The sequence below is a fragment of the Bombyx mandarina genome, chromosome 12, assembly GCF_030267445.1.
Source record: "Bombyx mandarina strain Sakado chromosome 12, ASM3026744v2".
In the NCBI taxonomy this organism is placed as follows: domain Eukaryota; kingdom Metazoa; phylum Arthropoda; class Insecta; order Lepidoptera; family Bombycidae; genus Bombyx; species Bombyx mandarina.
Window position 1 is genome coordinate 8,122,543 of NC_143219.1, and position 24,894 is coordinate 8,147,436.

General features: G+C 35.3%; 1 protein-coding gene and 1 long non-coding RNA gene across 5 annotated transcripts in view; one reads left to right on the forward strand and one right to left on the reverse strand.

Moving 5' to 3' along the window:
* The window catches only part of numb (NUMB endocytic adaptor protein), a 30,782-nt gene extending 5,894 nt beyond the window's left edge, over window positions 1–24,888 (forward strand). The window contains exons 1-7 of one of the 3 annotated variants that reach the window (XM_089731911.1): window positions 1,934–2,251; window positions 13,254–13,529; window positions 14,939–15,090; window positions 18,199–18,410; window positions 19,501–19,675; window positions 20,513–20,684; window positions 21,520–24,888. In XM_089731911.1, coding sequence (XP_089588037.1) covers window positions 13,323–13,529; window positions 14,939–15,090; window positions 18,199–18,410; window positions 19,501–19,675; window positions 20,513–20,684; window positions 21,520–21,756 — 1,155 coding nt within the window. In that variant the 5' untranslated portion in view covers window positions 1,934–2,251; window positions 13,254–13,322 and the 3' untranslated portion in view covers window positions 21,757–24,888. Of the gene's footprint in view, window positions 1–1,933; window positions 2,252–9,190; window positions 10,204–13,253; window positions 13,530–14,938; window positions 15,091–18,198; window positions 18,411–19,500; window positions 19,676–20,512; window positions 20,685–21,519 lie in introns of those variants that run through there. The other 2 variants (XM_089731909.1, XM_089731910.1) reach the window with 2 other exon arrangements.
* On the reverse strand, window positions 3,550–8,997 carry LOC149501785 (uncharacterized). 2 transcript variants are annotated; one of them, XR_016323996.1, is made up of 4 exons: window positions 8,758–8,997; window positions 7,432–7,577; window positions 6,421–6,511; window positions 3,550–4,419 (listed from the first exon to the last, which is right to left on the reverse strand). It is a non-coding gene; the product is annotated as an uncharacterized LOC149501785 (long non-coding RNA). The 2 variants fall into 2 exon arrangements; XR_016323995.1 differs by having other exon boundaries at window positions 3,550–6,511.
* Window positions 24,889–24,894: the final 6 nt, after the last annotated feature.

The window sequence follows — 24,894 nt, forward strand, 5'->3', positions numbered from 1 at the left end:
TGTCATGAGACACGTCTCAGCTCCATAGAACATGAATAAATAAGAAAATATATCTTAAAACCAAAATGACACTTGTCCGAACTCTAGTGTTCTTCATTCTTTTCTATGGTGCTGAGACGTGGGCTCTGAGATCAGCTGATCGCCACCGCAGTAATGCCTTCGAAATGTAGTGCTGGAGGAAGTTGCTACGAATTCCATGGACAGCATATCAGGGTAAGTTATCCATATTAAAACAGCTCAATATCAAATCCAGGCTCTTTACCGTCTGCGTCAAGAAAATATTTGAAATCTTCGGCCATATTGCCAGTAAGAGCGGTGAAAATCTTGAAAAGTTAATGGTAACTGGCAAGATTGCAGGCAAAAGAACTCGTGGCCGCTATCCAATGCGCTGGTCCGACCAAACCTTCACCACTTTGGATACCGCAGTACCACAGTCTACGATGCCATACACACCGCCGAGAACAGAGGAAGATGGCCAAACATTATTCAGAGAAGCATAACGGGTGGAGATGGTCACGACCCTCAGACATGAGGAATGCGACTCAAGGAGTAGGATATACAAAACATCTTATCGCTTTTATCAAGCAATAGAATTAGTATTTTAAACTTACAAGGAAACTAAATTATTGTCTGTAATATGATTCGGAATTCGAATCAAGATAAATTTCGTTTCAGTAACGGATTTTTATAGTAGTATCCAGTGTCAATGGGATAAAATGTCGGTGCCTACATCATAGTGATATCGCAGTTCTTTAATATGCATTAAGTTTTCAATGGATAATCGTATGTCGCATGTAGTTTGTAAATGAAGTCCTGTGAATCTGTGAAAGTTTCAAAATAACTGTTATCGTGGGATTTATAAGTCGAAATCCTCAGTAAGTCAGGAAAAAACGTTTCCTTCGGTTCCCTTCCATTAAGCCCCATAATACTCGATATCTCGAATTATTTAGATTTTGCAACTCGAACAATATGTTGTTGATAGGCGTAAACGCCTACGCAGGGAAACAACATATCGTAGTACAAATTTATACATAACTCGAATTTAAAAATCAGACTGTAAATCGAATTTAATCAAACATAAATGACGTCTCACTTGGAATTCCCAGAACTCGAAGAAGTAATTGATTCCAATAAATACGTACGTAATTTAGCTATCAAATACTTATTATATTAAATACTTATTATTATCCCTAACTTCTTATTAAGTGGAAGACCCAAAGAATCGAATGCTTTTGCATTTCCCTTGTGATTCCAAATATCGAAATACTACTGGAATATTATTATAATTTACCCGTGTACAAGTATTAAGAAGCTTTTATTTGCCAATCACTGCTTGCTTCTTTACCAGAAGTAAATTAAATTCATTTAGTAATATTTACACAACAAAAAAGTATGTCATCACGTTGTTAACGTGAGACACTTATAAATTATCGGGCTGTGAATATCTCATTTATTCTGGTAATTCCGGTAATTATATATAATGAAACTCTTCAGTTTTTTTTTATGTTGCTGCAGAATGAATTTAAAAAACTTTAGTTAATTTCTAAAAGCTGAGCGCTTGAGATAGGGACAGTAAAATATTCCATTTTTTGTCTTCGTAATGATTACGTACGTATTATTAGGCAGTACGTACAATATAAGAATATTATGAACCAAATGTTTCAATGTCGTATTAATGATTGCAACCTATTTTCCTCTAAATACATATCAAGGAAAAACGTAACACGTTGCTTTGTTGCTTCAATACGATTTCAGAATTAATGTCTTATTAGTCGCTGAAACGATCTTTGAAGTCGTATACGCGGCACCCTAAACATATATGTTAATACAGGTGAACTAGGAAATTTGCCTATTTTTGTTGAATCACCTAAGCGACCTTCAGCCGTTTCTTTGGTGTTGAAACTCTCAGGCAGTCTTGATCTGTGTGAATCAGAGTGAAGGTGGTTCACGTGTTGGCGCCTGAAACAGTTAGTATAGCCGTGTAATTAGTAGTGAATACATGTTGCCGACCGAGAACTTGGCACGTGTGCAGTGTTTATTTTTGATTAATTTCAACTCCACATATGTGCATATGAATACGTAATGTCGTTCGAACTGTAACAGTGAATATAACCAACTGCATATTATCTATTTAATTGACATCGTGTCCTTGTGTCACTTTACGTATTAGTGTCATTATAAAATATACAGTTAGGAAGTTTCAGTGTTTGTGTTAAATATTTGTTCACATTGAAATATACACATCACGTAGGTAAGTGATTAATGTACATTATCATAAATAACGGCTGTTCGATCCCGCTCCTAATGTTATGAGTGAACATTAGAATACTGTAAAACGATGGAGGAGTTTACGGTTATCCGTTATAGTTTCTATGTCTAGTCGAGAATACAAAGATAATGTTTATCAGTATCCGAGAGCTGGTTGCTTCAGAACAAATGTAATTACATACGAAAATAACTGTTGGAGCAAACTGCTTACAATTAATGAAAAAAAAAACTGGATCGATTTACAAAATTATTCGTAAAGTATGTTTAAAAAGTATTTGAGATAAATAAAAATATGCCATATCCAAAAATGGATTTATAATTTTTTATTGCTTATATAGATGAACGAGATGAAGGTCCAGCTTGCTGCAAGTGAGCCCATAGAATTCTCAAGTCGAAGGCCGCTACCCACCTTGACATATGAGGGCGAAGTCTCAAATTATATTGCATAACAGCTGTCCCGCCCTTCAAAACAAACGTATGACTTTGCGACAGAATTAGGCAGGATTGTTTTTATCTTAGGTGCTTCAAAAAGTTTTAAAGTAAAAAAGAAAACACGTAACAAATATATGAGCTATTGTTTACCTTGCGAATTTCGTCACGAGCTACAACTTTCACCCATCGAGGTTGTTTTTTTTTTTATTACCTAGCAGCGTGCGTTTACTGCAAAAATCTATATATTAATACGCGAAGAAAAAACTTTGTATCCCTTTTTACGAAAATTGCGCGGATGGTGTATGAAATTTTCCATACTTATAGAGAACGTAGAGAAGAAGTGCACAATGCTAATATTTTTTAAAATAATGCATAAAAGATACATTAAATAAATAAAGAAAACATTACACTACCATCCATTTGACACACACACATATACTCTTTGTTTATAGTCAAACTGTTGTTATTGCCTATAGTCTGTAGTCAAATTGAGAATAGGTTAGTATTGTTTATTTTTAATATTACGAGTATTTGTCTATAGTGTAGTCTTGGCGAAATCTGTAACAATAGGACCATAATAATGTTGAAACTTATAATTTCAATTAATTATAGTCGAATTTCGACTACTGCGGGACCACTAGTTTTATTAAATTCATACTTCTTTGTTATGTAGCGTCGGGGAACAAAACGGCATATCTGATTATCTTGTTTCACTCAACCGGCCAATGACAGCTTGAATAAACAAGTTACGCTATTTCTAAAATGGACCAAGACGACCAAAAAATACCTCTCAGACATTCTCTCTGCATCACACATTAGAACAGTACGTTAGAATGACTCAAAACCAAATTATTAACAACGTATTTTAATTTTAATCAAGATTTGTACAGTTCTGTTTATTTTTAATTTGGTTAACTTTATATAATAATATGTGTAATTTATTATTATAGTATATAAGTAATTATTTTCATATTAACAAATATGTTAAAAAGCTCTTTTTCCAATGGGAATGTGACGTTTAAAAACACTTTAAAATTAAAATAATGCCTGCGAAACTTAAACTATAATATTAAAACAAAGTTATTATACTTTTCTAGTCACGTTATAAACTCTTGTCGTGATTCATTTAATGTTTGTATAATAAAATAAATTATATGAGCTCTCGTATATTAATAGAAGTCTCACCGTTAAATCCTTCTTTACATTAGTAAATAAATAATGTAGCCCAGAATAAGCTACAGATAATCTAAGTTAAAAATTTCGTGAAACTCTACTAGCATTTCTACAAAGGGCTATGATAGGCTACATGCGAAGAGACGAAACTAAATTCAAAAGTTCTAATTCTAATTTTTTATTTAAGTCTAGTCAATTCAAAACAAATAAATTACGTATCTAAATTGTTTTAGTTACACGCGTACATTCTATAGCTTACTGTTCATTCGCGGTATTTATCCCTTACGATTTCAGCAACAATATCACGCGGTAGCATTGTAGCACTAGCTGTCTTTGACAGGACCACTTTCGCACTTCTTCCGGGTTTTCTGCTAAAGTACATATACACGTTATAAACTAATTGTCTTGTATCTGCCGGCAATTCAACATGAGAGTCGTCGCTCACTTCACCAAGTCTTCGATTGTACAATCTTCTCCAACTAAACATCGTCCAAGCTGTCATTGCTTCGTCCCCGTATTGCGCCGTCTTGAACAATTTCTTCCCGACTAGGAATCGTGAGTTTTTGCACAAATACTTTTGGGCATAGATTGATGAAAATTATTCTTCGATAAATTTTAAGTCGCTATAGATGAATTAACTTTGCAAATATCAATTGGCCCCTTTCCCGAGTCTATAACATCAAGCTGAGTTCACATGAATTTATCACATAAATATTATATATATTTTTTATAATATCAGTAACGAAGACCCTCCTTATCGAAGAGTTTTCTGTCAACTGCTTCGACTGAGGTCTCTAGCGACTACCACATTCGCAATCAAGTCACAGGCATATGACATCCGCTGTGTTACAAACGTGCTTGTTATGTTACGTACACAAAATATATTACGCTTCAAGTAGACCAAGCCAGTCTAAGTTGGCATGCTAGCTGTTAACCCGCGACAGCCTTGGTCAGAGATGGAACAATTTCCGTTATAAAAAATAAATTGCACATCAAAGCGACGCCATATAAAGATTAACCGTTGCTTTGTGTGCAAATATATTTTTACCTATTAAATTTTTTGTCGTGACGATCATGATTAATTATTGTCTTACAATTAACGTCTATTTTCTATTCATAACGTGCTAGGAAAATAAAGTTTCATAAAAATAGGTTGTTTCAGTAGGTAGGTATACTTAATATCGATTTTCGCACCAATCGTTTACAAATTTGGTTTGATGTTGTAAATTAAAATATATTTTATGCTGTGTTTCTTATATTAAGTATAGTACAGCTATTGTGTTCAAAGTGTCATGAACTTAACGGTACTATTTTGGGGAAATTATTACAGACAGACAATAATAATGGAGGCATTTATTTACGGTTGCTGACAACGGAACTGTGTCACTGCCCCCGGTGATTTATCAGATCTAAAAACTTTTGGAAGTTCTCTGAGAATTTATTGACGCAACGAGCGATTGGAATATTACAACCTCGACCGAATCAGTCAAGGTTTTACACCTAAGCGATTCTGATTACTAGAGCAATTCTATAATATTAAGATACCTACTTATACGTTAAATTCCGAAACATTAAATGCAATGTCGTTTCTAAAAGTTCATAATTCTGCTAATATTTTTCTTTACGATAATAAAAAATATTTAACAAATACATTTATATTAGTTGAATTGAGACACATAAATCAATTGCTAATAATAAATACTCTTTATTTACCGGTATTTTTAATTAATCTTTGACCTTTGCTTGTCCTCAAATTACGTCATTTACTCAAATAGATAGGTACTTTAGCTGTTCTGTGTACCACTCAAACTTAGAGTAATAATACTAATTATTATTACTTATTAAATATTAATTATTACTTATTACTTCTATGCACTCAAATGTGTCGTGTGATCTATGTTCTATCCTCAAAACCCTTTTTTTTAATTTCAAATCAAAATATGAAGGTAGTCATGAATTGAATATTGTTACGACTTTCTATCAATGCGGTTTATAACAATCCAAAGATGCTTTCAGAGAGATCATACTTAGTTCGTATAAAAATATACATTATTTATTATATGAACGAGTGATATTGATAGAAGGTTGAACGACAGTCATAGCACAGGTAAAGAATTTTGGAGACCACCACTTTTTCAGGCTCTACTTTATTCCACTGTTGATATCATCATACTCTTGAAAGGCTATATTTATAATTAATTTTCAGTTTATTACTAAAAAATTACTACAGTGAGTTTTTAAACAATTTATAAATAATTTCTTAAATTAATGCATATTTACGTCAATGCCCATTATCACAAAAACATTTCCAGAAGTCCCAATACTAATTGTACAGAATTTCAGTTCAATCATCTATGTTAAAATCATAGATCTCGAACAAAAAAACATTCTTTTTTTATAATTATATGAATGTACATATTATTATATTTATTAGACATAGTTCGAACCAACACCGCATACAATAGAAGTGCAAAAATACAAAACATTTACTAGAAGTAAGCTATAGGTGAACGAATAATAGATAGAAAATATTATATTATGACTTACCACATCAAATTTTATACTGGTCGATGTATTTTAGTACAATGCCAGATAATTTAGCAGACACCGAGCCGCGAAGCTGTTCCGTAAACATGGACTGTAAAATATGGACAGATGTGTAGACTGATGTAAGAGCCACACGCGCCTGCGCAAGTGCTAAACACACCACCACCCCGGCGTAAATTATCACGTAATAACAAATGGGAATTATCTGATAGTCCTTGAAAATACAATAGTGAAGTATAAAGCATAATATCGTTGAAATAGTTTCAATAATAATGATAATGATTCCCAGCTGTGATTGTAGACTTAAAAATATTAATTTCGTGAACGATTACTGTTAATAATTATCCTATTACTTAATAATGACTGTTTATCTTAACTGCATCGTTATTTATGACCAAATGGTAGGCCTGGAATTGACTGGTAAGGTTAGAAATTAGTATGGCAATACTACTACTACTACTACTATGAATGGAAGAGAATGTGCTATTAGCTGCTGGAGGTGACCGGGGTTCTCTATGTGCATCTTTTGACTTATGATCTTCTCGTTTTTACCATCGCACCGCCCGCCACCGGAGTAGAGTTCATCCATACTACCTGGAGCCACTGCGGTCATCCACAATGCGTTTCCAGAGGTCTTTTTGCCACGTACCATCCGGCTATGAAATGAGCTCCCCTTCACAGTGTTTCCCGAGCGCTATGACATGTCCTTCTTCAAACGAGGCTTGTGGAGAGTATTAAGCGGTAGGCAGCGGCTTGGCTCTGCCCCTGGCATTGCTGAAGTCCATGGACGACGGTAACCACCCATCATCAGGTGGGCCGTATGCTCGTCTGTCTACAAGGGCAATAAAAATAAAAAAAGAACAGACTATTAGGTATCACATAAAATTATCATATAAATCAAATAATATTCTCTCGTAGTACCAAATTACTTTACAAACATAGCCTACAGCCTGCAGTTATCATAAGCATAATAAACAGTTTTACCTTTCGATTTTACGGTGTTTTTGTTACCTTCGGAAACTGATCAGCACATGGATTACTTGGAGGTTGGTCACTGGCGTCCATGGGCAACAGCAATACCGCAGCTAAGCCGGAGATTTCTTTCATACTTCGCTTGAAGAAGGAATAAAACCTCATGTGTCGCGTGGTGGGCGGCGCTGTTTAAATTTTCACGTATTGATTGATTTATATAAATTCCGATAAGCGCTTAACAGCTGATGGGTCATGGTTTCGTAACATTATATACCTGTCTACGTCAATAATGAAGACATTGCGTGTAAATAATGTTAAACAGAAATGAATAACTTTTAGAAGAATATGAATTCTTCTAAAACTTATTAGAATCAGAATACTTTTAAAATTATTAATAAATTTAATATATGTGTTATATTATTTATTAAATACTACTGAATATTATTACGTAGTTTTGTAGTTCAGTTTAAAATTTGTAGTATTTCATTGTTTTTCCTCGTGAGATAAATTTATGCATAAATAGAGATTTCTCGAAAATAAAGGCATGTACATAGATGAATACAAAAATGATTTAGAACATGAAAATAAATTAGCTACAGTTTTCATATCTGTTACAAAAATATTGGTTGTTTACGGAAATCAATAAGAAAAAATGTGTCGACGTAACGGAAAATGACATTGGTGTCTATTTATGAATTTATACATTGAAATATCTCGCATCTTGTGGCTACATAGATAGTGTCACTAGTAAACATAAAAATATTTTTTCCTGTTATCTTTTAAATATTAAAAGAAAAAACCTAAAATAAAATATTTATAAATAATATTAAGCCGTATTCTAACAATTTCGACACCATCCTCCTCCTTCCATTTGATATGGAAGTAACCTATACTGATTATAACTGAATAGATTACTGTAACCAATTTCTAGGCACATATGTCGCCTAAAGGCATATTGTGTTTTCCGGTAGCAAAATTTAAACCAATATTTCCGTTAATTTGTTTACACAATGAAAAACATTCGTTTTTTGAATTGCCACTCGCTCACTATGGATATTTTTTTATCGTCATCAATGTTCATCGCTGCTCATTCTCGGCTTGGGAGGGTTTATTATACCTAATTATGTAATCTGAGCTTTTAATGACTAGTCGTGTTTGGTATGTAGTGACCGATGACTCATAAACGAAACGATGATAGTCAGAAACGGAATACTTTTAAACTGAACGATAATTATCGGTGACCCAAAAGGTACAAAATATATAAATATCATGAAACAACCGATTTTTTTTGTATCAGACAATATTAAGGAAATTAAATATATGAAAACAGCATAGCTACTAATTAGTGTAATGTGCAACTCCTACCTTTATCCTCGTGCTGTTGAAGGCAGATGTTCATTTTCGCTAAAAATAAATTGTTTGAACGGAGCACGTTCTACTTCATAACAGCGGCGTATGGTATGGGGGCATGGGAGCCATATGTTCATCAAGTAACGTGCCTTTTGCACCTGCGTCCGTCCCAGTCGCACGTGCCATTCCATGCTCTTCAAATGTTTTCTCAAAAATAGCTCCCACAAATCAACTTCCATTTCCTCGTCCGTATATTTCATCCTCGACCATTGCGTATTTTATATAAACATTCACGAAGCGAACAGCTTCAGCTGATTTTTAAATATCACGCCCAATCCTCCAGTAAGAATCGAAGATTGACTGTTCGTCTGATGATCTCACCGGTTGTCAATGTTGACAATGCAAAGGACCGGTCGAGTGCGGGGCACGGGGCGAGACGGGACGGGGACTTCGATGCAGGGTTTCGTTCGTGCGATTCACGTCGCACCGCCTGTGTGCGACCCAGTCAGTCAGTTCTCGGCACTACGCTGAACTGCTCCAAGAGCGGCGTGCGCGCCTGGCCCCCGAATTTCATCACAATTTATGCAATCATAATTCGCTGAAATGAAGTGCTATATTTTGAATTGAAGACAGTGCTGTGTCAAAAATAAAAAAAAAAGTGTTTAAGTGCCACCATCACGCTACGGTCCAAAGAACAATGCTGTGGGAAAAAATAACGTTCAGCTGGCATCGGCAGTCGTTCCCAGCTACCTACGTAGCCCCTCTCACCCCTCGAACCGGGTGCCGGGTTCAATGCGCCTCTCTGCGTTTATTCATCGTTTGTGGGAAAAGTTGACCCCCGTTTTTAAATTATTGTTAACGAATTTCACACGATTTGTGATACAGTCACTACCGCATCTTAGATGAATTGAACAGAAGGAAGTATAGTTGCGTCTCTCTAAAATCGAGAGATCATTAATTTTGCACTCGCATCCGTTAAATGTACGGCCTTAGACTGACGTTAATTAAATTTAGGTATCATCACAAGATCTGTGACGATGAGACCTCTCACTCAAAACGAGATTCAATTGCTTTTTTATAGCATTAGTTGTCAAGGTTGTAATATTCCGCAGTTGTAAAGTATTTGTTGGAGGATTTGCCATGTTTGTTCAGTTTCAACTTCGTCGAAATTTTTATCTTTTACGGATAGTGTTTTATCAAAAGAGGACAGAGCGTACTTACTTTTATGTGTGACAACGTGTTTCGTATTGAATAGAGTTTTAAACTGTTGTTTTATTCAATATTTTATACAATGTTCCAAAACGTAACAATATGGTGTGAACTCGTAAAAACATACAAGTTTAGTTTGATGTGATTTAAATAGCAAGTGTCATTAAAGTTTTAACTATGGGGAATCAAGGATCGTCACCACACGAACCTTTGGATCGTGCACAGGTAGCACAGAATGCTGACCTTAAAATGGTAACTATCTATTTGAATATATTTAAAATTCATAATCGTTATTCTACCTGAGTCATATTAATGCATGTACCTCTGCTGACGTTTCGGTCATTGTTTCTTGTTACGTCTCACGCATCGTTGCGATAACTGACGGCCCTTTGCAACGTTGAGAAAATACTTCGTATTCATCATTTTATTGTATGATCGTAAGATTCAGACGACCAGTAATAGTTTTCTTTTTTTGAATTGCTAAACTATTTATTGACAGTGGCTTGACTTGAACGTCCATAAGCGACGACGAGCACTCACTTTCAAAAAAACCGTACGCTTGTCTGTTTACAATAGTGAAAAAAAGCTACGAAAAAGTATAAATTATCAGCTTAGGTGATCATCAATGCATTACTGCTATTGTACTTCTTAACTATCGTTTTACTTACCTAAACGACATTTTTAATTTTTTTTTAAAATAATAAGCACTAAACTAGCAATGCTATGTTATTTTATTACACATCCTTACTATATCTTAGAGGTGAAAAATAAAGCGTGGCAACTAGGAGGCGTTCGAAGTATGTTTAAAAAAGATGCATTGAAAATGGGAAATGGGTCAAATTGGTACAAAAAGCTTTTTGGTCAGTACACATACACAATAGTATGGCGTTATAATATTGTTGTATTTAGATTCAAACACTGAACAATAGAACATGTATGACGTCGACGCACCTAAGTTTCACTGTACATCCAACAAAAGCACTTAACTTGTGTAGCAAAGTTTGTCAAGTTAAAAATGATTTTCATTTGCATAGCCTACTGATTTTACGACTTCGCAAGTATGAGACCAAATAAAACAAATATGTAGTTAATGTTCAATGACTGCACATTAAATGGGAGTTCGTCACTTACACGTGTAACTAATGAAATAGATAAATTTATCAGTCACACGCCGATTACTCTGTTTTAATGTACAAAGCACATATGTACCTGTAATAGTCTTAATTTTGTTCAAGCCCTAATGTGGATTGTTTTTAGTTATTCAAAACGCGGAATTTTATTATGACTGTTATAATTTTTAAACAAATTTATTTTAATGAAATTTACCATATATAAATTTATTTTTAAGTACATTTTATTCGTAAATTAGCACAGACCATGAAGTGCTGAACATATTCAGATCGGCTATACATGTCAATTTCCAAATCATATTTTTTTATAAATCACTTTACAAAATGATCGGAGTGCCCTGTCTAAACTTAACATTATGCATAATATTCTGTATTTAAATAAAATGTGCAGGCATTCGAACGCGGAATTCCTTATACCGAATCAGATCAAGAAACACATCAGGAAACTGACGTGTGCCGAAACATAATGTTGATGGAGCCATGGTAACTAATTTAAAGCTCAAAATATATCTCTAAGATATCCATTTCTTTTTAATCCTAAAACTAGGCTACAATAAAAAAAAATTAAGTTAATCAACAAAACTACATTTTTAAATAATTATTTGAAATATTTTAATATTTCAATTAATAATATAAAGGAGGAAGAGGTCGACCGAAGAAAACATTTATGGAGTGTGTGAGTGTGTGAATGACGATATGAGAGAGAAGAGTGAGTGTTGAGCTGACAGCTGATAGAAGAGAATGGAAGAGAAAAATTACCTGTGCCGACCCCACCTAGTGGGATAAGGTGAAGAAAAAGAAGAATTAATATTTTAAATAATTAATTCAAGGTGTCATCGCTTTTCAAGGCGATGATGTATATAATCAGAGGATAAGGTGGAGTCATTGCATAAAAAAATACCTTATTATTAACAAATCGGTTGTATCCTAATCCTGTAATTTATTTATTCGTAGGTTGTAACCTATAAATTGTCATTCATACAGTGCCTTCCTTAACGTATTTCTTGTTCGAAGCTCTCGGAAGAAAAAAAAACACGATGTATGTAATTTTGTATCTTCAGACTTTTATTAGGTTTTTTTAATTAGGTACTTAATAATTTTTGTATTACAAGGAATGTGCAATGTGGCACAGTAGACATCGATCGTGATTTCTTTATTGTTTCTTGATTAATCTGAAAACGGTAAATTTGATAATCACATCACAATCGGATAAGATAATAATTTGACAAGGTGCCTTGGACTATTCCAAAATATATTTATAAAATCTCGATAGAAAAATCATTGATTTTGTAATGTCCTAACACGGTCGGGAATGCTGAGCGTGTTGTCAATAACCAATATGTAAAATATATTTATCACCATTACGCAAATGATTACATTCTGCTCATAATAGTGTATGTAAATAGATACTTTTCAGATTTTTATGACCGCTTTACCTAGTGAACTCGAAGAGATTCGAAAGCTGATTCTGATCTAAAAATATTTAAATTGAAACTTAAATTTCTACCTCGCTATTTTGATTAATTAAAATATATGTTTCTCCATCGCCAAATTAGATTGTAGGCAAAAAGATAGTAGTGCCCCAAAGCATTTGAAAATCCACAGTAACGTTTTATCTTCGTCTGACCTTAATTCGCGACTGGATTAGCTTCATGTTTTAAATCCAAAAATTCGTATATAACGGTTTTTTCCTCAGAATATGACCTTTAAAATTATTTAATTAACTTCAATTTTGCTGTGATTGGTATCATCATCGTCATTATCTTGCCCTTCTCCCAGTCACCTGGGGTCGGCGCAACATGTTTTCTCCTTCCATACTCTACTATTTCTTCGCTCACTCCCCTCTTACCCATATCGTCTTTCACGCAATCCATCCATTTCTTAGGTCTACCTCTTCCTCTATGTCCTTCCACATTCATAGTTAACATTCTCTTACCAACCTCATTTTCATTTCGTCTCATCACATGTCCATACCATCCCAAACGCGCACTTCTCAGCCTCTCTGTCACAGGTGCCACTTTCAGACTTCCTCTAACATATTCATTCCGTATTCTATCCATTCTCGTTACTTCACACATCCATCGCAACGTTCGCATCTCTGCTGCATGCAATCGCCTTTCATCCGCCACTTTATCCGCTGCGATTGGTAAAGAGTGTCTAATGTGTTTTCAGAAATCGTCAGTGCGGAGCTCGCTGAGACGAGCGCGCGCTGGCGCTGCGCTGTCGCCGCCGCGTGCTGGCATGGAGCGGTTGCGACGTTCCTTCCGCGAGTCGTTCCGACGCCGCAAGGGCTCGCCGCCGGAATCAGCGCGGCCGCACCAATGGCACGCCGACGAGGCGGCTGTTCGTGCCGGTACCTGCACTTTCCCCGTCAAGTATCTCGGCTGCGTCGAGGTCTTCGAGTCTCGGGGTATGCAGGTCTGCGAAGAGGCACTCAAAGTTCTCAGGGTCAGTACAATACATTTAGTAACACTCAGTTGAAGAATAGAATTGTTTTCAATCTATTTATTATACGTCTACGGGCTGGTATCTCAAGACATTTTGAAATGACATCTGTTCACTTCGCTATACAGGTTTATTTATAACGCCTAAATACCATTCCTATATCCTAACATTTTAGTTTAATTAATAATTTTCTTCATATAAAAAATAATAAAGAAAACAACTCCATGACACTAATGTATAGTCTTCTAAAAAAAAAAAAATATATTTTTATTACATTGGACACTTTCAAAACTATAGTTGCGACGGCAAGTAAAAATCTATAGCCGTTTAAAGTGATCGACCTTGAATCGGACCGGTTATTTACATCCTACAAGATCGATACTAGATTTTTTGCCATTTCGATCGTTAACGAGAACCAATGAATTCAGCATTGTATTACCAGGACATTCCAATTTCAATTGACTGAGAAACGAGTGACCGTGACTTTTAAAATCATTAATAATTGTTTTTATCGATTTAATAGGTTGTACGATGCTTTGATAATTAATACTGACGAACCAAATCCAGGACGCTTTGTTGGCCGATCTCTGATTTGACTTTGGTCCGATCACTAAAGCTCGACCGATCTGAAGATTTCCTGAAAATTTTGTCGAAATTGGACGAGCCGTTTTGAACAATAGGGAACATACACACATGGTGGTACTGGTGGTGGTACATTTACTTGTGATAGGGCCTATTGTGAGTACTTGTCTCGCGCGGGTAGGCACCACCACCCTACCTATTTCTGCGGTGAAGCTGTGAGCTCGTCCACAAGTCTAACCATTAAATAAATATGTGAACTTTTATATGTATAGATAGATTAATCCCTCACTTGTCCCTCACTTGAGGTATTCAGGAAGGCATTAAAGAAGCACTATCTATCAATTTAGTATTACTTATATATATTTATTTTATGTATTTCATTATATATGTACGTGTATGTATATGTTGACGTTATTTATGTGTGTATGTATATATATGTAGTCTAATATATTATGTATTAGTGTTTTATTTTTATTTTTATTAAGTTCTTGTCTAGATTGTAAATTGTAAATTGTTTAGATTGTATTCTTCTACCCACTCATTTAAAGCTTTCCTTCGTTAAGAACGGTTAGCTGGTAGAAAACTCAATTGTTGAGTTAAGCTCGCCATTTTTTATATCTTACGCAATTATTGTAATATTAACTGTGTGTACAATAAAGAATAAAGAAAATTAATTTGCAATAAAATTTCGTCAACATTTCATTACGTCAATAAATTTTGAAATGTTATCTCCCACCGACACCATCTGTCAATCATCCCATCCTTATTAAAACGTACTTTGATCTAAAGAAACAATATCTGCATATTTAATGTTTATTTACATATTACAGAATTCACGCCGTCGTCCAATTAGAGCAGTCCTTCACGTGAGCGGCGACGGCTTGAGGGTGGTGGAAGAAGAAACAAAAGGACTGATAGTAGATCAGACTATCGAGAAGGTGTCCTTCTGCGCGCCCGACAGAAATCACGAACGAGGATTTAGGTATTTTACTGATAAATAAATTTATCTAATAAACACAAAAATAAGTGTTTGTTTGTTTGCAGCCTATGTATGCGTTCGGGCTTCGTTTATTCGATTTAACTCAAAATTGATAGTTACGTTTAGCAATTCATGGAGGGTTTTTATTATTGTACGAACAACGCACGGTAAGTAGTTATATTAAATGAGTGTCTCTCATACACTAAGCGATACTCATTTGTTACAGCGAAGCGTAGCCGGGTGACGTCACTAGTTATAGTTAGACAATGGATAGAGTGCGATCGAGTTAACATTCATTTTTAACTTAAAATTACAGAATTTTTCTCCTACCTACGCCGAAAGTTCGGTTTTCCTCCCGCTGTACAGGGAAGAAAGTGTAACTTTTCCTACTGGGTACTGACAAGTGCGCATGCGCGTTAGTGTCTACGTCTGCTCTCACGCACCTAAAATTCTCCGCCATTGTTGCGCTCGGGTAATTTGCAATATTGTGTTTAGTATAAAAGTGAAATAAACAAAAGGCAATAAAATTTTATAGTGAAGTATTAAACAAAGATGAGTTCATCAGATAGTTCTTATTCAATTAGTAATAATTTATTTAAAAATTAAAAAACAGTTAAATTGTTAAACATTCGGCCTGGTAGGACAAAAAATAGTATGTGCACCGCGGGAAAAAAGTAGAACATCTCATCCCGCGTGTATGTATGTACTATTGTACTATTATTTACAAGTTAACAGTATAATGATTTAGTATTCCTTAGCTAGGCTTTTTTTCCCTTAGAACTATGTATTTGTAAATTCAACGATATTGTAAAGAAAACTATGTTTACTATTAACTACTATTGCTATTAAATTTAAATTTAATTTATAATAATTAAATTTAATAACACTAAATTTAAATTTTCTAACTAAATTTGCAATCTGACTAACATTACAGGCAAAGGTTTATGTGCAAATAGCATACGAAATATGAATTGCCTCGTACTCTCTTACGTTGTTGAAAGAGATAAAACATAAGATTCATAAAATAAAATAAACAGTCTAAACGACAATTCACAAGTAATAAATGAATAAAAATGATTACGTCAAGTTCTTACAAAATCATACCAAGAGTTCAACATGATTAATGTTTTCTTGGAAAACGTTTGTCCTCATTATAAAACTTGTTTTCAAGTATGATTTTAGTTATAATGCTTGGATGATTTTGGTATGGAGCGGCTTGGCTCTGCTCCTGGCATTGCTGACGTCCATGAGTGACGGTAACCACTTACCATCAGGTGGGCCGTATGCTCGACTGCCTACAAAGGCATTAAAAAAAATGACAATTCAAGTTATATTATATCACTTTGAGACTAAAATTTAGACACGTTTTTCTCTATTCGAATTCGTGAAATTCGAAATGGTAGTGGAGACTAGAGTATTGTGAACTCGCGCGAGTATGTTAGGTAATTCTTTTTTTATTCTTATTATTTTTATTCGTCCTTTATCTGCCGCGTTCTAATTTAAAGAGTACAACGAACAGCCGGTATACAATAAAATTGAGTTTTCAAACTCTTGTCTCGAGGAAGATGGCGGCATTTACAATTCTTATGTCTGGGATCGTGTAACAACTTTACACTAGGTGGACTGTGAATTAATCCAATACAATATAGAAGTACAATTATAGCTCCTTTTGATATCATTCTGCGTTGATCACTGTTTATTATAACGCGAAGCGTAGGTACCGAATGATAAAAGGTGTTTTAATAGTTAAATTACGCCCACGGAATGCCAAGTAGGGATTATTGATGTGTATGACGCAATTGTGATGCGCATCTGAATTTATGCACGACGTAGACGCTTCACGGAATTAAAAAATTTGAATACAAAGAACAATAGATCTTTTGAGCCCTTATGTTACAGAAATGGGAAAAGTACAACACGCGATATTACTATTGAAGAAATAAATTATAGTTTAAAAATACTAACAAAATACGCTTTTATATAAAATCCCACTAAGCGTAAAAAAAAAGCGTAAGGTGCTTTTCAGGATATTATCAAAATAACCCTTCTACTCATATCTGTTCATAAAATATTTATAACTACTGATACCATGCACCCCACGCTTTTACCAGAAAATCATCTTACACTATTTTTAATTTAAATTTATTAAGATTTATTTTCTATTTTTTAGTGAGATTTTCTTTTAATATTGAATTGTCATCGGTCCCTAATAAGTATACCAAATTTCGAGTTAACCCGACGTTTTGAAGGGCTCTAAATCATGTTCAAAGATTCCGTTACATACTAACGTACATACGTCTGAAGCTAATAAAAGCGTATTAAAAAAACTGATCTTAAAATGTCTGATACTACCTATATCTACTTCGTAACCGTCATTGGAACAAGGCCTGTATGCCTAGGTCAAAGAACCCTAGATTTATTAGCACAAGGTTATTTTAGGTGTAACATCAAACAACGCGTTTACGTAAATAATATATCAGCACTTATACTGCATGGTGCATGCGGTATATCGTGTTGACACAAAATATTTGTGTTCTACATCGAATATCGCTGTTATGTAAATATAACGCTAGTTCGGTTTTCTATTTACAACGTCAGACAGAAAACGAAATACACAGTTTTGCGACTGATTGTTAATTATTATTTTTTATTGCTTAGATGGGCGGACGAGCTCACAGCTTACCTGGTGTTAAGTGGTTACTGGAGCCCATAGCCATCTACAATGTAAATACGCCACCCACCTTGAGATATAAGTTCTAAGGTCTCAGTATAGTTACAACGGCTGCCCCGCGCTTCAAACCGAAACGCATTACTGTTTTACGGCAGAAATAAGCGGAAATACCTACCCATGCGGACTCACAAGAGGTCCTACGATCAGTAATAAAATACGATCAGCCAATAAAATATAATTGGAAAACTAACTTTTAGTAATGTTTTTGTGTGTGTAATATACATTGCTCGCTGACGTGGTGGGTTACAAAGTTAAGTCGCGCACAGTGTGTGTTTCTAAAAATCTTACGTTACGGAGGCTTTTTTCTCGGTTACGGTACCCCTCTGCATCGTCCCATAAGGAACTTCGTTCCATTCGAATTGAAAACGTGTTAATTCCAGTTACATTTGTCGCGACGGTACCACCCGCCGTTGGATGTGTCACGGTTTCCTGGCGTCGCGCGACAGCGGCGAGCGGCTGTCGCACGCGGTGGGCTGCGCCTTCGCGGCCTGCCTCGAGCGCAAGCAGCGCCGCGACAAGGAGTGCGCCGTCTCCATGAGCATCGACGCCGCCAGCCACGCCTTCACCAGGCAGGGCTCCTTCCGGAAATCGGGTACGCTGCTTTGCCATTGTGTAACTATATGTGTAAACTTATCGAGGAGGAGGAGTGAAGGGCTGTTTGATTTAAGCCACATTTTTGCAACTTCACAGGAGAGCCATTTCAAGGTAAAATTTGGAACGAATGTCATATAGATACGTCTTCGGCTATTTGAATGGAGCAAACTTAATTGAAGTGCTATTAAAAATATCCGAAACAAAATAAAATGCACCTTTAATTGCAAAGATAAATGTCGCATATTAAGCGAAATGTCGCTTAAACAAAACAGCCTTTCACCTCTCGATATATTATTCATTGATAACGGAATTTAAAAAAAAAAACTGTAAAACAAATACTTTCAAGTAAATCATCAGAAGATTTAAATTTGAGAACTTAGAAATTAAAAGGGTAAGAGTACAGAATATCAAACATCAAAACAGGATCTATCTGTGACATACCGGTGGTAGGAGATATTGTGAGCCTATACGGGTAGGCTTGATGTCAACAAACGTGGCCTACTTCTGCCGCGAATTAGTAATGCGTTCCAGTTTTGAATGTAGAACAGACCCTTTAACAAAACAATTGTGTCTTCTAACCTCATTTATCAAGTAAATCGTTTGTGATATCTGGGCTCCAATAAGCACTTAATAGAATGAAGTCGTCGTGGCCTAAAGGATAAGACGTTCGGTGCATTCGTATTGAGCGATGCACTGGTGTTCGAATCCCAAGCGGGTACCAATTTTTCTAATGAAATACGTACTCAACAAATGTTCACGATTGACTTGCACGGTGAAGGAATAACATCGTGTAATAAAAATGGAACCCGCAAAATTATAATTTGCGTAATTACTGGTGGTAGGACCTCTTGTGAGTCCACGCGGGTAGGTACCACCACTCTGCCTATTTCTGCCGTGAAGCAGTAATGCGTTTCGGTTTGAAGGGTGGTGCAGCGTTGTAACTATACTTGAGACCTTAGAACTTATATCTCAAGGTGGGTGGCCCATTTACGTCGTAGATGTCTATGGGCTCCAGTAACCACTTAATACCAGGTGGGCTATGAGCTAATCCAACCACTTATCAATAAAAAAAAAAATGTTATTTCCAGTTATAATATCGTCTTCGAACCGTCGCGCGTCAGAGTCGGAGCCACCGCCGCCGCCGCCGGTGGCGCCCGCGCGCGCGTCCGCACACAACCCGTTCGCGGTGGAGCGGCCCCACGCCGCGCCGCACTTGCTCGAGCGGCAGGGCTCGTTCAGGGGATTCACGCATCTCAACAATAGGTATGTTACTTGTATTGATGACTAGCTGAGCCGGCTGAGCCGGCAGACTTCGTAGTGCCTCAATCGATAAATAAAAGACGTAAACTTTTGCATAAAATAAACTTAAAACAAACAAAAGGAATCCGTCCGACGGGGGACACATCAAAGGAAAAACAAAATTGTTTATATATGTTTAATTCCGAGCATTTTCATATTTATCAAACTTTTAAAGCTTTTCTGGAATTCCACAAATAATTTAAGACCAAAATTAGCCAAATCGGTCTAGCCGTTCTCGAATTTTAGCGAGACTAACGAACAGCAATTCATTTTTATATACGAGTATATAGATAGTATCTTGAGTCACCACATCAAGTCGAAATTTTAATTTATTCTGAAAAAAATTCTCAACCCTCAGACCGGAATTATGCAATAATTATTTTATAATCTAGGATGTACGTATGCGCGCCAACTTTAGAGTCTGTCCTGCCATAAGTAAACATATTGAATTTTGAAAATGAATCCCCCACTTCTATACTTATATATAAATCTACAGTGGTTTTTACGGATATTCCGTTATAACTACTAAACCATGCATCCGATTGACTTGACACTTGGTATCCGTGCAGAAAATGCATGTACTTAATGGATAGGCTAATATTTATATGAGCGTTGGACTCCCTACACCAGTTGCGGAGGCGTTAATGATGACAATCTTTGGGGGGGTGAGAAATAATAATGTTAATTTTAAATGCCCAGCGAAGCGGACGGGTACAGCTAGTAAATACATAATAATGTGTCATTGTAATAATTATTCAATCGGTGATATTGTGTGAATGAAACGTTACCGCAACATTTCAGTTCGCCATTCAAGCGTCAGATGTCGCTCCGCATCAGTGAACTACCCTCTAACTTGGAGCGTCAACGCGCCGGACTGGGCTCGCCAACTCGCGCCCTGCCGCCCGCGCCCGCGCCCGCCCCCGCACCCCTGCCGTCGCACGTCTCCAGCCCGCCAGACATCGCCGCGATTGAGGTTCGTTATAAAACAAAATACCTATCATCTAATTAAACCGTACGAATAGACTATCGTGTATGTCAGTCTTTCCCAAAGTGGGCGATAACGCCCCCTTGTGGGCGCTGCAGGCCTAAAGGGGGGGTGGTAACAGACTCAAAAAAAAAGAGGGCATTGTGTAAAGGCTTGGGAGTCGATTTGTAATTTCACCTAGGAGGACTCTTAGATACCAATTACTGAGCTCTCGCTACAGTGGTTTTTAGATCACGTATCTAAAAATTACTGTAGCAAAAATGGGCGCGCTAAAAAATAATTTATTCTTAAAGTGGGTAGTAGACAAAATAAGTTTGGAAGCCCCCGTATCTGATTAGCACCGGGTTCAATTTGTTAAGATGGTTGAACTTTTTGGTGGGAACACGAGGAGTGAAGTTGTGTGATTTGTTTTATTTTGTCTATTTAGTGTTCCTTCAGGTTTAAATGTGTAATAACGGTGGTTTATTAACTGTTTAATATCTGTGAAAGTGCACAAATGTGGGAATATGAAAAAAAAGTCGCTGGACGTAACTTCTCGAGATCCTCCTAAAAGTCCACTGAAAAAATTTCAGTAAATGACCACCATTTTACTGAAATTATATTTCATCCCATATTATCTCATCTCATTTCGTTTCATTTCATCCCAGTTGATTAATGTCTCAAATTAATCATCTTCATTTCATTTCACTCCATACTATCATTCTTTCATAAAAATAAGAATATAAATTAAAATAAGACATGACTTAAAGGTCTTAGTTACCAGGTCATAAAACCCCTTAAAAATAATAATTAAAATTAAGATGGTTGTTTTGTTGTTATGCAGGAGAGCGTGAGCGGCGACGCGGTGTCTGCGATGTGCGAGGAGCTGGCGGTGGGCCTGCGCGCGCTGACGGAGGAGCCGGTGCCAGGCGCGGGGTCGTTGCCCTCGCCGGACGCGTGGCTGGGCCGGGTGGCGCGCGCCCCCCCGCTCTCAACCCGAGCTGCCTCGCACCCCGCCCCCCACCCCGCGCCCATCACCAACCCCTTCTTGGCGCCGCTCAGTGACGCCACTGCCATCTAATCAATCGATCTAGGTACCGAATCGATCGGCTTTGCTTGGATTATCGATACGAATAGGGTATTTGACTATTTAAAATTTATGATTATTTTTAAAATACTTTCCAAACTGTCTCTTTAAAAAGTATTTTACATTGTAATATTTCTGTATTTTATTTTTCAAATTAAACTAAATTACTAATTTGGTCATGTTACCCAAAATTCCTAGATCTTTTGATGTCATTACTTGAACTGAACAGACTAATAAAGTTGTTTGTATGTTGAAAAAGGACGTTACGTCATCGATGTATTTCTACTTAACCTATTGAAATTTTATGAGAATTGGTTTGTAGTTCGTAAGGTAGTCAAATACCCAAACAAATTGTCTTTGTTGCAGAGGGAATTATTTATCTCTTTCTATCAACTCGTTAACCAAAATCGCGATTAAATGACTCTGTGGTGTTTATATCGTTGATTCCCCGAAACCTAAATGTTATGTTGGCTTGATGTACAACGTCTATAACTCTTTGAAATATTTTTAAATTACTGATAATTGCACAGAAAGTTTGACGTTACGCAAAGTTTGAAGTTTAGCTACAAAAAATCTTAAGTATGAGAAGTGTTCGAGCATTACAACATTACTTCTATTATAGTTGTATCTCGAAGATAAATGACACCAATTTGAAAAAGCTTACAAAGGCTTGGAAACGGTTGTTGTATACATTTTTTTATGTATAAAAATACATAATTTCCAAAAACATAATGTACTTATTTGAGTTAATTGAGATAATACAAGAAAAACACTACTTATTTTTCTACGTGATGTACAGCATTGAATGGTTAGTAATAATACTTTTTGCCTCCAATTCAACGAATTATTTTGACTCAAACGATAATTAAAGTAAATGAAGTCTATAGACTTTATTCTTTATTTCTGATTTCTTTATATTATATATATATATATTCATATAAATTTATAAATATAAATAAATAAAAAACAAAAACATGAGAATTGGATTTTGAGCCGTCACAAACATGCTTAATTACATATTACTACTAAATTAGAAAGAAATTTATAAACTATATTCAATGTCAAAATATAGAAAGTAATGTAAGGTTTATTGATAGCTTTGACGTACTTATCCGCTATTTATACATATTTCAATATATTTTGGTGTTTAGGAAGTATTCTATTTATTGATATATAAAAATAAGCGTCCTATTGGCTTGGGCCTCGCCGACTTCAAGCTGACATTGACGATTTGCCAACATATGTACTTGGCGTAAAACACGTTGACGTGGCATTGTAATGTTGTGATATGCAAATATAAAACTTGTCTGGCGAGTTAAAAAAGGTGTCTAATGTCGTTCGATATAAACTAAAAGTATCCTAAAATTTGCAACGTAGAATTTATTAATCTTTGCTCGTAGCTAAAGCGGTGTTTGTGCACGTAATTTTTACGCAACCTGAAAGTATGTTTCCGGGCTGGCATCCTCTATACAATATATTTACGTTGTTAATGTCTTAAGTGATTATTGCTGGTGTAAGGCACTAGAAAATCCTGCTTTTATTGATGCGTTGAGTGAGGTCCAGTTGGACACAGAACGAACTTTAAGCAGGTCAAAATTCCTAACGTATATAATACATAATGTTTTTAAATTGACCTGCGCGAGCCGTGACTGATCGTGTCGCTTTTCGTGGGGCGCGTATGCTGTATGACGAATTTATTAAATTTTAAATTCTTGTTTTAATCACAACGCATAACTGCGTATTAAGTAAACACAAAGTAATCGTCAAAAAAAAAACTCGACTATGGAAAACATATATATTTATTGCACGTACTGTAGTTTATTGAATAAATATACAAACTCAAGCACAGCTTTTTTACTGCACACTTCACTTTTTACTGTTTACCAATACGTAACTTACTATCGTAATTTTATACTAAGTTAATTTCGTCCGTTCAGTATTAGTTGAGCCTAGAGCACTGTGAATACAGTGCATAACAAACGAATTCAGTATCCCTACGACATAATGTACAAGATTTAGGATTTTTGATATATTTTCTATTTTGTAAATGTATATATTATATAAATGTACATTTTTAGATTATGACTTTGCCCTTAGAGGATCTGTTTTTATACTTTTTTACTGAAAATAGGTGATCGGGTCGTCATTATCATTTGTTCAGTTTTTCTCGTTTTATTTTTTATTGTACGTTTCTGTTATTATTTTACATTGATTTAATTTAGGTACTTTTAATATAAAGTTTTGTTGCACTAGTAAAAAATCCTAATTCAATATAAAAAAAGTTATTGAATGAAAAATGTGAGCAGAATTGTGATCTTTTCAGTTTTACTTCTACACAGCAACAAAGGAATTTCTGTCACTTGATTTAAAAAAAAAAATGAATCTATAATCATTGTAGTCTTTTGTGAAACACATTTAAAATAAATAATTCTGCTTTTAGGTTTAAAATAAAAATATCATTTTATTGACATCGTAAAAATTTCTGTACATTCCAGATTGATTTTTTACAATGTGTTGTGTAGTAATAAGTAAATTAATCGCGCATATCACTAGCTAGCCTTGCTGCATCGCACTTGTACTTACGAATTAAACAATTACTTAATCTTTAAAAAAACGTAGTACTTAATATTAGTATGCTTGCAAAATTTTAGAGATTCTAATGCGCAATTACCAGTTTATTCGTTACTAAATGTTATATATATATATATATAGCATCTTTTTTCATTCGATCAACCTAAAAATATTTAATGTTTTCAATTGCATTAAAATAATGTGATACCTTAGCATCTTAGAGAAATTTACTAATAAAACGCACCAAAATTATCTGCACCGATTTGTGAATTGTTAATAAATACGAAGTGAAGATGTGTGTACTACATTTATTAATATTTAAATTAAATGTCTCTTAATATATATTTTTATGTGCTTATTGAAGCGTTTACTATTAGAGAAATTGTACTTAAAATGCAAAGTTGTTCGGAAATTATTTGTTGGATGTTGTTTGTAAATTATACAGTGGTCCTATCTTTGTCAAGTGTATGTAAATATCAACACATATTCTGTAGATATTTTAGATAAAGAGAGTTCAAATAAATATAAAGATTAATAAATAATGTTTAGTTGAAATTTTTT